At 38.7% G+C, this 14,153-nt stretch overlaps 1 protein-coding gene across 8 annotated transcripts in view; it reads left to right on the forward strand.

Moving 5' to 3' along the window:
* The window catches only part of ZRANB3 (zinc finger RANBP2-type containing 3), a 47,372-nt gene extending 33,366 nt beyond the window's left edge, over positions 1–14,006 (forward strand). For 7 of the 8 annotated variants that reach the window (XM_051622820.1, XM_051622819.1, XM_051622817.1 and 4 more), the window contains 10 exons: positions 1,128–1,280; positions 1,931–2,399; positions 3,344–3,541; positions 4,168–4,259; positions 5,676–5,777; positions 8,137–8,279; positions 9,907–10,050; positions 10,704–11,097; positions 12,256–12,387; positions 13,080–14,006. In XM_051622820.1, the coding sequence (XP_051478780.1) occupies positions 1,128–1,280; positions 1,931–2,399; positions 3,344–3,541; positions 4,168–4,259; positions 5,676–5,777; positions 8,137–8,279; positions 9,907–10,050; positions 10,704–11,097; positions 12,256–12,387; positions 13,080–13,178 (1,926 nt within the window). In that variant the 3' untranslated portion in view covers positions 13,179–14,006. Of the gene's footprint in view, positions 1–1,127; positions 1,281–1,930; positions 2,400–3,343; positions 3,542–4,167; positions 4,260–5,675; positions 5,778–8,136; positions 8,280–9,906; positions 10,051–10,703; positions 11,098–11,139; positions 11,212–12,255; positions 12,388–13,079 lie in introns of those variants that run through there. The other variant, XR_007889827.1, reaches the window with a different exon arrangement.
* The last annotated feature ends 147 nt before the right edge of the window (positions 14,007–14,153 follow it).

A 14,153-nucleotide genomic window follows, 5' to 3' on the forward strand; every position in this document is an offset into this window, starting at 1 on the left:
GTTTGGTTTGTTTTGCTGGGGTTTTTTAATTGTATGGATGTTTTGCCTTACCTGAGCTTCATTTCTGAGAGGCAGAAGCATTCTCAAATAATTTTTCTTCAGTAGACAGTACAGTAATTTTACAGTAATCTTACTATCTTTTGCCATTTTCCTCAAATATTACCTGGTCCTTGTTAGGAGAAATAATCCCATCCTGCTCTCTTTCCTTACTTGGAAGATCTTTGAGACTTCGGAGGACTAAGAAACATAATTTGACTGGTTTGCTTTTGTGACCTTTTTGTAGCCTTTGATGCCATTCATTAGTGTCTCATTTTGGTAGCTGAGGTTAGTATTCAGTCAGCTCTCGTTTTCTGACATTTCCCAAAGTGTCAACATAGAAAGAACTGCCTTTTAAACTCTAGTTGTCAGAATAGTTTGAGATGTGGTTACACAGGATTTCTTCTGATGCAAATGCCAACTTCTGATAGTTGTTCCTGCATTTGGCTACCCCTGTCTTGTATGGGTTTAATTGTTTGTATCCCTACAGTTACTATATTGAGAAACTGATAACCATTTTTTTTGCCAGTATCTTCCTCTCCTGCTGCAAATAATCACACCTTAAAGAATCTAAGTACTACAAACTTTATTTGATATTCAGTTGGGTAATTAAATTCTGTATACTTATTCCTGTAGATACCTCTGACAAAATCTCAGTCCAGTACATTGAGAGGCTATTAAATATGCTGCAGATGGGTCCCAGTAATTCATCAACAATTTACCTTACATGCTCTGTCACTCAGCTGCTTCTTATAATTATTCTTTGTTTGTCTCCGCATGCCAAAACATATAAAGACTGCAAAAGGTGTATAAAATGTATATATTGTATTTTAACTTTAAGACTGACATTTTGTATACACCTTTTCACAAGTTATAGTGTGTTAAAGACACTACTTATTGATAATCTTGCAGAAGTGGCTGCTGGAAGAGGAATAGTTTTAATCACTTAACGTATTGTGAATTACTACAGTTTCTTACTTTGCAAATGCTGAATTTAGTTTGCAAGGGAATCAATTGAGTGAATGTAGGTAAATAAATTTGTTCCAACACGTGAATTCATTGCAAACTTTATGCAATTTGTCTTTCTACAGGCCAAAGTTACAGGAAGCACCTTGAATGGCAGGAAAGAGAAAATGCAAGCTGAAGAAGGTGATAAGGAAAAATGGGACTTCTTGAGTTTTGCTGAGACCTGGACCCCAAATGAAAGTCTAGAAGATCCCAAAAATGAACTTTTATTTACACACGTAAGACTTGAGACTTATGCTTTTCATTTTGCTTTCATTTAAAAGAATTATAACCATTGTTCACTTAAGCTTTCTGAGCACTACAGACTTTACTAATGGATAAACACTAAATAAGTAAGAAAAAGTAATGTAAATGACATTTTTAAAGTCAGGTGAAGTTGGGACCAGTGCTCTGCTGATTATAAATATCATCTACAGGCTTTGGATGGGTCCTTTTGTTTAGGTCACTGACCCTCCCTCAGAATGAGAGAAGACCAAGTCATTTGTGCTTCACTTACATCTTTACTTAACTATACTGAATTTAATTTGCTATTATTTTAAAAACAATGTCTAAAGGCTTTCCCTTGTAAAAGGCATCATCAAAACAGCCACATGGCACACCAGTCCTGTGTGTTTGTTTTCTGATAGTGCTATTTCAGTATTTTTATGAGAATACTGAACATACATTTTACAAAACAGAAGAGGAATGTTGAATTGCTTTTTCTGCTAGCTGTTTGTTCTTAAAGGAATTTATCTTTTGTTTTCATCCCCAAAGTAAAAAGAAACTTCTTGAGGTAAAGAGTAGTACTAATGGAGAAAAATCATCACTTTAATAGCTTTGGATGCAGTAATTTTAAGTGGGGTTTGCATATTTCTTTCCTCTTTCCTAGTTTGAAAAGGAAAGACAGCACGACATACGCTCTTTCTTTTCCCCAAAATCCTGCACTGAGAAGAAACGCAAAATGTTTTCTAGTAATGAATCATTACAAAATGATCCAGAGTCATCTGAGGCCACAAAAGAAGAGGATGCAGAGAAGAGCAGTGAAAACCTGGATTCCACAAGAATAAGTGATGTGGACATACTTTGTCTGGAAAGTACTTGTGAACGTGAAACTAAAAGAGCAAGAGGCATTAGTGGATCTACTCCAGTCAGCTCTAGTAAGAAAAAGAAAACATCTCTGACTGGAGAAAGGCCCTCTTTGTTTTCAGAAAAAAACAACAAAGTCTTTCCTTCTGACTTAAGTACTCCAAGCAAAACTACAGCTTTAGAGGAAGTTTGGCACTGTGGTGTTTGCACTTACAGTAATAACAACTTGCTCCCTCACTGTGAAATGTGCAATTCCCCTCAAAGCAGGAAAGGTAAGTAACATGTCCTGCAGAGAAGAATATGCATTTTTCATTTCATTTGTGATTATTTTCAGAAAATACACTACTTTTGAATACACAAATCTATGCTAAATAGGGAGAATGCTGTCTTTTCATGAACAGATACCCATGAAGTGATACTTACTGATTTTGCTTTCCACAAGAATCTTTTACATGATTCTAACTTGAAACGGGTGGAAAATTCTTACAGATGTTTACAGGATATACATTTTGTGAGGAAGAATATATTCTCAGTTTTCTTTGCAGCAAGTGTAGCTCTCTTTGTCCTTGAGGTTTATGGTTACTCTCAATCCAATTAAATGGTCAACTTTTTCTCCACCTCTCAAAACTAAATAATGCAGTATAATTTTTTTTATTAACTTGGATATTGTTTATTTCTTAAGGTATTTCTTGCTTCAACAGGTCAGAGTAGATGTTGTATTAAATTTATTTAATCTATCCAGAAACTTAATAAAACATGTTTATAAATCTACCCTTATATTTGCCATTTCAATTGCAAAGGAAAGAGTAATGTGCTTTCTATTTATTTATTTATTTTTACTTTCTTTGAGTCTCTGTGCATGTTCAAGTAAGGACAACAACTGAATTTCACAAGTGTAGTTCAGTGCCTGGAAAACTACTTTGTTTATGGGATACAATAACTGTATATAATATAGAATTGGTAACTGCATTATTTATTGCATATATTTTGACATTAAGCTGGCTGCATAAATAGAAAACTTGGTTCCACGTGTTTATTCTCCTAATATTAAAGGTAGCTCTAGTTTCCTAAGTGGTTGCACCATAATAATGTTAGAGAATAAAATACAATTTATTTGTATTTCAATTACATTGTCTTGTCTCCAGATGTGTATGGATTAGGTTCCTGTTTGTACGGGGAGCAGAAATAATTGCTGTTCTTGTTTCTTCATCTTTAGTTGAGAGAAACTGTGAAGCTTCCACTAGCCAGGCTGAGGAAGGTGTGTCAAAGGAGTCCAGAAGGGAAGAGAGAGCAGTGAGCAGTGTTGAAGATGAAAGAGAGGATTTTGGGGAAATGGTGACCCAGCAATCTGATGAAGTCAGCAAACAGGAAGCTGTTGAAGTTGAAAATGAAGGAAGTGAAAGGAAGTGTGAAGGTAAGTGGGACCTATGAAAGAGATTATATCCCATTATGAAATTGTATTGAATGCCTCTGGAATGAAAAATAATCCTTTAAATAAAAACCTACACATTTGAAAGACAGACAGAAGTGCATTGTCTAGCCCTGACTTTCTCATTTTAGCCTGGAATATTTACTGAATTTTGGTGATGGATAAACCCAGCCTTTCTGTACCACTTGTGAAGCTGTGCAGTTCTTGGCTGACAGAAGAACAATGTCAAACTAGCAACTGTGAACCCATATAGTTCCGTTGAAACTTATGATGCCATATCCTTGTGTTCAGGACAGCCACAGGCAAAACATGATAGGTCATTCAGGAGACACAAAAATAGAATACACAAACATCTTAGTAGCTTGCTGCTTGAGCTGTGTTATCTTACTGTGCTGTCCTGGAATTAGGTACGGAATCCTCATGTGGTATCTGTTCTCCTGGGTTTTGTTCCACAGTTGGAAACAAAATATTTTTACAATGTTCATACAAAAATGTGCTTGCATGCACACCAAATTTGGAACAAATAATTTCTTAAACTAAAATGTTATTTTTAATGTCTGAGTAGACTGAATGAAAAAAATGAAGAAAAAGATTTTGTTTTCTCTTTTTAGGACAAGTAGATAAATCAGACATGTTTCCAATATATGATGGGCTTATGTTTTGTGCAAGCAAGAATACTGACAGAATTCACCTCTATACAAAGGTAAATGTGAAATATGCATGTTTGTTGCAATTTTAAAATTGCAAAGTAAAATGTCGTCCTGTGAAATGTCTGTGTATACTTTCATTTCCTACACCTTATATAAAAAGACCAGTGTTTTTTTGAATAGCTGAAATGTACGAAAATTAGGCAGTTTGTTTTCTCAGTAGAATTAAGTAATAATTTCCCAGTTACATAACTTCTGACGTTTGTCTTAGGTTACAAAATGTGGCTAATGTATTTTAGATGTATGCTCAGATCATCTTGTTAGAAATGCAAGTGATAATTGTACAAGATTCCTCTTTCTTTATTAGTGTCTTATCACTAAATATTTTAATAGAAGAACATGCAAAATTAAAATAAAAATGACAGTGAATTCTGACAGACCAAGTAAGTAAATAAAATGCTGTCACCACATTTTCAAAAAGCTAGACATTGGTGCTGTGTATAAGTCAGTAACTTCCTGAATAAAACAGGTTATCATTAATCTGCAGTGATAATGGAAGTACAGAAAGTAGCAGTTGGTAATTTTCCAGGTCATTTTTCAAGGGGGACTCAGGACTTTCCAGTTCCTCCTTTTAATGGATAGAAATGTTCACTGAGAAGATTTCTTCAAAGCTACTGAATGAGTCGGTGTATTCAGGTGCAGCTGCAATTAACTGCAAATTAAAGACAGTGTCCTATTTTATCTGAAAACTTGTTTAATATACTTGTATGCTGCTCCTAGCTCCACACGTTTGTTTTTTTCAAAGACACAGATGCATTTAGGATGTGATTTGGGCAACTCTGTATTGGTCTGGGTTAGTTTTGGCTTGGATTAGAATTTGATTCTGCCAAATAGTGCACAAAATCTTTCTGCTGAACCGTGAGACACTGGGGGATTCTGCTTTGATTCCATCTCTTGAATGTTTGTGAATCATCAGTTAGTTCCTGGGTCATATGTACTCACTGGGACAACTTGTTCCTTAAAAATTAGGTGGAGGAGAACTTGTTCAGGCATTAAAAAAAAAGTTAAGTATAATAAACAATGCTCTAAGAGTCTGATTTTAAATTGTAATGAAGTGCCATTCTCTAGCTACAAGCATTCATTTCCCTTGGAAATTCAGTCAAGAGGATCATCATTTCAGTTTCTTGATTTAAGGCAGTTTGTGTGTCTGAACTATTTGCAAAGAAAAAAATTCAGATGTCTTCAGTTTTAAATTTTCACCCTGCTTACTTTTAGATATATTGATGTGACTCATACTTCTTGCTTCTGTGCTATTATCATACATCTGTGGCTTATTCTTTGTTTCTGGAAAAAATCTTACCTCAAGGGGCTGAATTTAGTAGGAAGGGAGGATAATTCACTTGAAATGGATAATGTTATTTTTCTAGATTGGCCTACGTTGCATCTGTAAACAAAATTGTTTGCTTGTCTAGGAGGGTGAACCACTGAATCATAATTTCATTCCGTTGGACATACAGCTGGATAACTGGGAGGATTTACCAGAAGCTTTCCAGCAGAAACGAAATCGTTCAATGGTAAGAGTAAATTCCACTGGCACAGGAATATTTAATGCAGAGAGCTTTGACTTATTTTTTTAAAAGAAATGCAGAACACTTGTAGGCCTTGGGATCTAGGCACAGTTTCATCAATGCAAGCAGACCTGATAAACGTTGATGCGAATATTAATTATGCAATCTGTTACTTTGGCAAATTATCCTATCTCCTCTTAACATTTCAGTAGGTGGAATCAACCAGGCATAATTTAATTTCTCATTTACAGGATTAGTAACTAACATTCGTAAGTCAACAAAATAGCTTCCTGAAGGTTATGAATTAAACGAGGCACGTTATGAATAAGAATGTGCTGGATTAATTCAGAGCTGCAGTTCTGAGCAGGCCTCTGCTCTCACCTCTTCCTTCAGGTCTTCACCCGTGTTCAGAGCAGCATAGGGCACAGCTCCACTGAGACACCTCCCTTCAGTTACTTCAGTATTAAAGTTCACGTCCATAATGGTGCTTGAGGAGAACATTAACACTGAAAATACCAAGTACTAAAGTAAGGAAATGCAGAATTCTATTTGAATGTACAATATTATCTTCTTAACATAGTTTTTGTAATTGTTTTATCCATTTAAAGATAGAATCTGATTTCCCGAATTATATTTATCATGTGGGAATGAAGCTCATTCTTTTGGTAGGTTCTCCAGCAAGGTTTGAACTTAGATTTGTGGGACAAATGCCTGAGTGATTCAGCCAACTGTTTGTGAAGCAGCTAGTGAGTGGGTAACACAGATGTTGCCAAGGGGTTTTAAAGCCCTTTGCTAGACTGAAAAGAGAAGAACCCTGTGTTGGTAGTCAGGGAGTGGGACTGCCTTATTGAACTTCCCATCCCTGTCCCTCAGCTTTCTCCTCTAGATTAGGAGATCCATATTAGTAAACACTCCTAAAAAGAATGAAGAAATACCTTCTTGTTTCTGTTTCCATTATATCCTGCCATTTTGTTGACTTCTTTCTTGCTGCTCCAACTCAGGAAGTGAGACTCATTTCTGCACTTCCACATTTTCCCTGTAAAAATCCTCCAAGAGGAAAACAAAAATCTCTGCCATGTTGTTATACAGAAGTATGGAAGTTTGTTTCTGAATAAATCCATATTGCACAATGTATTTAGTCTTCCCATAGTCTGTGTGAACACTGATTGCTACAGGTAGTTCCAAGTCATTGGGAAGAGAGGGGCAAAACGGAATGGAAGAAGAACACAGAGTCACTTGTTCAGTGCTGTGGTTTTCATTTCTGTTCTGAAATACTTTGTTAAACAGTTCATCAGTTTGTCCTCAGGATCCTGCGGTTGTGTAAATTTAGGATTACTGTGAAAAAAGATGAAAGGCAGGTTAAACTGCTCAAAACTGTTGTCTTTTGACAATTTTGATGGGAAAGCATGTCCCTACTTGCTAGTCAGATCTTTGTGTACTGCACTGAGATGCCACAGAAGATAGTGTTGCCATAAAACAAAATGTGTTATTAAGATAATTTGGTGATCTGATTTATCGTATCATTAATTGCTAATTTACTATAATAATTTTTATTATGTGTGCTTTTCTGACACTACATTATTATAAAGGAATATAATAACCTCAAAGCAAGTGCATTAGTGATTCCATTGAAATTTTGCAAATTGGAAAACATTTGTTGAGAAATGGACTAAACTTTAAGCACTGAACAGGTAAACTAGGTTATCGTAGGGGGGATTTAGGTTATGGCTGGACTTGATGATCTTCAGGGTCCCTTCCAACCAGGATGATTCTGTGATTCTATGCTAGTTGAATTGAGCAGCTCTTCCAGTTTACCTGTGGCCTTTCATGCTGACATCGGGGCTGTACAGAACAGATTGTTAATCCAGTGTTAAGCATGCATCAGAAGAAGAAAGAAGAAAGGGTGGTCCAGAAAGGCAATTATAAATGCTGTTCAAGTAATGGGAGTAACTTTTCTGAGGGGCCTGCTGTAGCAGGGAGAGTAGCTGCTGTGAGGAGAGAACTTTCGTGCATGTCTGTTTTTTCCATCATGAGCAAAGTCTTGCTTACAGAAGAAAGGTTTATCTGAGGCTGTATCAGGAAACCTTTCTTCTGACACCGTATTTTAGATTCCTAAAGGCTATTTCTGGCCTTATTTCTTCTGGATCAACACATCTAAAGTTGCAAAAAGGTTATTGTAGTCAATGCCAAAGCTGTCTCAGCGGGTGAGGATGTGGAGAGTTGTAGCATGTGTGAAAAAATTATTTTAAGGGGCCATTTCTGATCAGACCAGCTGTTTTAATCCAACTTTCAATGTATTCATTCATAGCACTGAATAGTTCTGTGTAATGCCTGTCACCCTGCTGACAATAGCATTCTCTGCCAGATACTGAGGTTTGTGAAAGAATGGAGTCATCTAACAGCAATGAAACAGAAAATCATCAGAAAAAGTGGTCAGATATTTTGTAGTCCTATTCATACTGCAGAGGAGTTGTCTAAAAAGCAGTCAGTGGTCAGCAGCACAAAAAGGTATGTGGGTTTTCATTTTTCTTCCTAATTGCTGCAAGAAGTTTGATGTGTCGAATGTAACTGTCAGTGGGGTGGTGCTGAGACTAAAGTGGTGATCAGTGATTGCTTGTTGTGTAGTGACAAAGGTGGGCAACCGAGCATGTCAGTAAATCTGTTGGGATGGAAGTGTCTGCTTCCTTGTCCAGCACTGTGTGACACTCAGCAGCTGTTCTGCCTTTGCTGCCCTGGATATTTAAACATCTGGAATTTGCCAGAGATTTTTGAGGAAAAATCCTGACCTTAGGCACTCAAAAGAAAAGTAAGGTCAGAGAGTCTTGTTGTTTTCCCCACCTGGAAGCAGAAATAAATCATTAGTTGCCATCAGTGTTATAATGCTTTATTCATACTCACAACCTGCTCCAACCCTTTCTGGTATTCATGTTTCCTTTAAGCAGTTCTGCTCTCTGTGGACTTTTCTCAAAACTATTGTTTTCCTCACAAGGTGTCAGTGAAATGGGATAGTGTTTAATCCTTGTTAAAATCTAAATGTACCTTTTCTCCACTTTCTTTCCTTTTTCTGACACAGTGTCTTCCCTTTCTTCACACGTTTGCAGCTTCAGTGTTATTACTGCTTTTCACAAAACTTCTCTTGCTTACGGGTTAACTCACCAAGGTGCCTCTGAAAACCATCTAAAACCTTTTTATTCCTCTCAGGCTCTACTGTTAAATTCTCTAGGATGACTGTTTTGGCTGTAGGTAAGAATTCAAGTAAGTTAGTTGAGTTTGTAATTCCAGTAATAGAAAGAGAACCAGCAGGTAGTGTTTCCTAACCTCTTGCCAGGTTGTTTCCTTTGATAAAATATAGGAAAGATCTAACTGTGAACTGTTAAGAAATCTGCTGTGACCTACAGTGGTCCTCTGAAGTAGTATACAGGGTTTGGCACATGTGTGGTACAGAGGTGTTCGTATGAGAAGTTGTCTCAATAGTGGTTTTTGGAAGAATGATCAGAGTGAAGCAATTTGAAGCGTCTCACTTAAGAGCAGTGATGTCTTGTATGTTTTGACAGTAAATTGCAGAAGTGAGTTCAAACATAACTAAGGGATCAAGGAGTCCTCCAGAGCTGGAGGATCAGTGAGTCTTCACCTAACTGAAACAAAATGGCTTTCAGATTCACTGTCAGGAAATGTCAAACTGCTTTCATTTTCATATTGTTACATGCCAAACAACTTCTCTGTTTGCTGGTTAGAGCTGAATCTGCTTTTAGAATGAGATATCTTAGATGAGATCTCAGACAGTGGAACAGGCTGCCCAGGGAGGTGGTTGAGTCACCATCCCTGGATGTGTTTAAGGGTTGTTTGGATGTGGTGTTGGTGGACGTGGTTTAGGGGAGAACTTTGTAGAGTAGGGATGATGGTTGGACTCAGTGATCCCAAGGGGCTTTTCCAACCTGGATAGTTCTATGATTCTATAGTATGGAAGTATTATGGTGAAGTATGTTTTCCCAACCTTGATTAATTTCTCATCTCAGAAATGAGGAGTGTTTTGAGAGAATAAGCCATACCAATCTTGCTGAAGCCAAGAGTGAACATTCTTTTGAGGGAGACTGTGCCCTTTGCAGTGTGTTGGTAGAGTTTTGAACCCTTGTAGGTACGTGACCAAGGAGGATGTAGCAGCAGCCTCGCTCAGCAAAGCCAGCAGCAGCGGGGGCAGCGTGCGCCTCATCTCCAGAGACGGTGAGATTTGTCTGAAGAATCCAAGTGCATCTATTGACCAATCAGGTCATTCTGCAAAGTAAGTTCATGCATATGATAAGCTCTTTCTCGTCAGTTTTTTTTTAAGGTAGTAAAATAGTTTGCCATCAGTGTATACTTTTCTGAAGCACTACTTGCTGTAGTGCTAATAGGTTACATTTTACAGCAGCTTAGGTTACATCTGTTGTCTGCTGATACAGTTGCTAATCAGCTGAGTCTGATTACAGTGAAAGAAGAAAACAGTTACATGATTCAGTTACGGAAGAAAGACTGTTAGCTCAGGCCTGCTAGTGAGGACAACAGCAACTTTTTATTTTTAACCTTTTTATTTTTTACTTCTGTTAAAGAGGGGGCTGAAACATTTTGCCTTTGTATGTGTACATGGCATCTGATGGAAGCCACGATTTCTTTATAAACACAGCATTCTTTCAGCTAATAATTCAGTGCACATGTGTAAATGTAGTCAGATGTACAAAAGAAAAATCTGTCACATTGTCAAATTTTGTTTTAAGTGAAAACATAAACCAAGTAGATCATTGCACTGTGGAGGCATCAACCTGAGCAAGATAAAATACTGTTTCAACCAAAATTGGTGTTTCAGAGTATAAAAGGTATCTAATGGAAATATGTAGTGCATTAAAACCTGCTGAATGCCTCCTTTAGTAACAACTGTACCTTGTTCTCTGCAAACAGGTTGCTTTCAGGAAAGGAAGGCGGCCTTTCAGTACTCAGTTCAGCCCAGCCTGGAGCTGAAGGCTCCTCCCCATCCAAAGGCTATTTGCAAGCCTTGGACAGCCAAGGGAACCCCCTGTGCCTCAGCTGCCAGCAGCCAACAGCTCAGCTTGACCCAGGCTGCCAGGCCCGTGCCTGGGACACACGGTTCTGCTCCCTTGCCTGCCAGGAGGACTTCTTGATTCGCTCTAGTCAGAGCTACCTTAGGACTAAAGTGTTTGAAATTGAACATGGTGTTTGCCAGTTTTGTCATCAGAATGCCCAGGAGCTTTATCTCAGCATCAGAGGAGCGCCCAAGAGTCAGCGGAAGAAGCTTCTGGAGAGTTCCTGGATGTCTCACCTTCCACTTGGGCAGGTAATTTGAAAGCACTAATAGCTCATCTGTGTGTTCTTGTAGCAGGTAGTCCAGAGAAATCCAAAATGTTCTTATGGGTTGAAGTTTGAAGGTTAACCTGGCACCAGCAACAGGGTAAGAAAAAACAAGATCTAACACACTTTTCATTGCTGAAAGGCACAGGCATCATCTGTGAATACTGCAGCCAGATTTACCTGAAATGCACTTTGTTAACAAACTTGATGGCTATGAAACAATTTAAGAACAGATGTAGTCTAGCAGTACTAGGTTACTCCTACTTTGCAGAATGCTTGGCAGGAGCTTAACAAAAGCCAGTTGTCCCAGCTGACCTCTCTATCACCTCAAAGTGCATCACAAACTGCCACCATTCTTCTCTGGTTGTGATTGCTTCTTCACTGACTTGAAGGCAGTGGAGCCAGGAGGGACAATATTCCTGTGTAAGGTGGTATTTTTATTCAGAAATTAAAATGCTATTTCATTTTCTGCTGCAAAGCTGAAATTCTGCTTCAGAAATTACTCATTCTAAACTGTTTAAATAAATTCTGCAGACAGCCATTGACAATTGCAAAAGAAAAAGGAACGTAGTCACTTGTTGTATGCATCACCTTTGTTGCTTACAGCTTTGTAAAGTGAGGTGGTGCAGGTCTGAAAGCCTGAGATGAGTGGAATGAGTTTCTTACAGCCCATGAATAGAATTCTGTGTTAAGTTACTTTTTTCAAAGCTGACATAGGGCTTTATCACGTAAGGTTTCTCTCTGCTCCCTATTATTTGTCTTGATCAAATAACTTAAAATGACAGATGCCTAGTTAAAGAGTCCACTTCTTTAATCTGTTGTGCATTTTTACTTCCATATATTTGTTTTTAGTATCAGCACTTGATGATAAAATGGTGGTGCTGAAGGTAACTTAGTGTAACAGGCAAGAAAATTGAACCTTTCATTCTGTTTTTTCCTTGACCCACTGCCATGTGCTTCAGCCTGCTGCAGGGAAGGTGAAAATATTCCAGCTAAACTTGGAGTGGTTTACTTGTCCAGAGGGAGTACCACCAAAATATTAACACTACTTTCTTTCTCTTGATGAAATCTAGCAATAGCTGCTTCTCTTGTTCACGTAGTTCAGAAGGAGTATCTAACATGTCCTGTTCTTTGTTTCCTGCAGCTGAATGAGATGCTAACGAACCCCACAGAGGGCCAGTTCTGGCAGGTGGACCATATCAAGCCCGTTTACAGTGGAGGAGGACAGTGCTCCCTGGAAAACCTGCAAACTCTGTGTACCATCTGCCACAGAGAGGTCAGTATGGGACAGACAGACATCCTCACCTGGGAAATGTTGTGGGATGACACCAGGGCAGTATGTACAACCTTACACAAGTATTTTGGGCACAGGGACCCCTGGAGGTGACGCAGCCCAATTCCGGGCTCAGGGCAAGGCTTAGCACCACTTCACCCCTCCCAGCACCTGCCTGCCCTCTTCCTGTGTCCAGCAGGAATGCCCGTGTGCTGCCCCATGCCCCTGGGGAGGGCCTGGCTCTTGGCCTCCTGCCCTTCCTTTCAGCAGTAGAAGACTGTACGTAGGTTCCTCCTCAGCCCTGTTGTCTCCAGCTGAACAATGGTGAACAAGTGTTCAAGGGCAGGTTGGATGGGGCTTTGAGCAACCTGGTCTAGTGGGAGGTGTCCCTGCCTGTGCAGGTGGGTTGAACTAAATGGTCTTTAAGGTCCCTTCCAACCCAAACCATTCTGTGATTCTATAACCCCTGTGCTCCCAGCCTCTCCATCCCTACAGTGTAGATAAAAGGTGGTATTAAACTGTAACGAGAGTTTCCTCAGGATTTGGGAAAATGTCATCTTAATAAACATTTGCATTTTATTATGTAGTCTGCTTCAAATTTAGGCTGAAGCTTAACCCTGGGCTAACACTTTCCATCCAACACCCTGTTGCCAGGTAACAGCACTTACTGAACAGCCCTCTCTTGCTCTCTGCAGAGAACTGCAAAGCAGGCCAAGGAAAGAAGCCAGATGAAGAGACGTTCTTCAGCGACGATGTATGGCTGTGATATCACCAAATTTTTTGTGAAGATGTAAGATGCAAAATATATTTAGTTACAGCACAACTCAAAAATGGGTAGCATTGTATAGCTTTCCTCATGCAGTGACTTGAAAAAAATCCTTGCAGTCTAGCATGCTGTTGGTAGAGGGAAGAAAATGCCGAGTTGAAACCAAGAAATCATTTATATTATGATGGTCAGAGGGCCCTGGGTGAGTGCATCCAAGGTACTTGATTATGGTTATATTTTTATGACCCCATAGTTTAAATTCCTGAGTGTAAACTTAGTGCCATTTTGAAGCATTATTGTTTGCCTGTTACAGGGTAGGTCTAACTGCAAGAATTTGAGGAAGTTCTGTTGAAACTTCCATTAGTCTTAAAGGGTTCAGTTGTACTGGGGACATCATGGACCAAACAAGACACTTAGCTGCAATTATTTTCTTTGTTCTCGTATCAAAATTACTGGAGAAAATACAGGCTCTGACTTCTATTATGTAAAAAAATAGCAAAAGTGAGTGATTTGTCTCTTCTAAAACTGTTTCATACCTACAAAACATTTTAATAGCAGCCTTGGGAACGCTCTCAGCAGCTAGGAGAGGCCAACTGTTGGCCCAGGGCCAGATGTTTAAGGCTTTTGCGTTTAGAAATAATGTCTGCTGAAATCTGTTTTTTCTTAAACCAGCTTGTATTAAAAATTATAATGATAGAGAACAACAAATATTACTAATTATCTCAATAAAGGTAGTTTCTGGCAAATGCTGCAGGCAGTCTCTTCAACAAGATTGCAGATGCTGGGTCTTTTGGTCTGTGTATGTGGCTTTCTTTTCAGTTACTTCAAATAAATACAGTTCTGTTTTTCCTGGTGATTTTTTTCCATGCTCTATCAGTCTCTCTCCTGCCCCTTGAAGGCTGTAAGGCTACTGGAAGTTCACAAAGCAGATCCCTCCACTACACGTCTTTTTCTGGAAGTACATGACTGCAATTTTATGTGCAGATAGTTACAAATAAGCGGA

This window comes from Apus apus, chromosome 6 (assembly GCF_020740795.1).
Source record: "Apus apus isolate bApuApu2 chromosome 6, bApuApu2.pri.cur, whole genome shotgun sequence".
Classification (NCBI taxonomy): Eukaryota; Metazoa; Chordata; class Aves; order Apodiformes; family Apodidae; genus Apus; species Apus apus.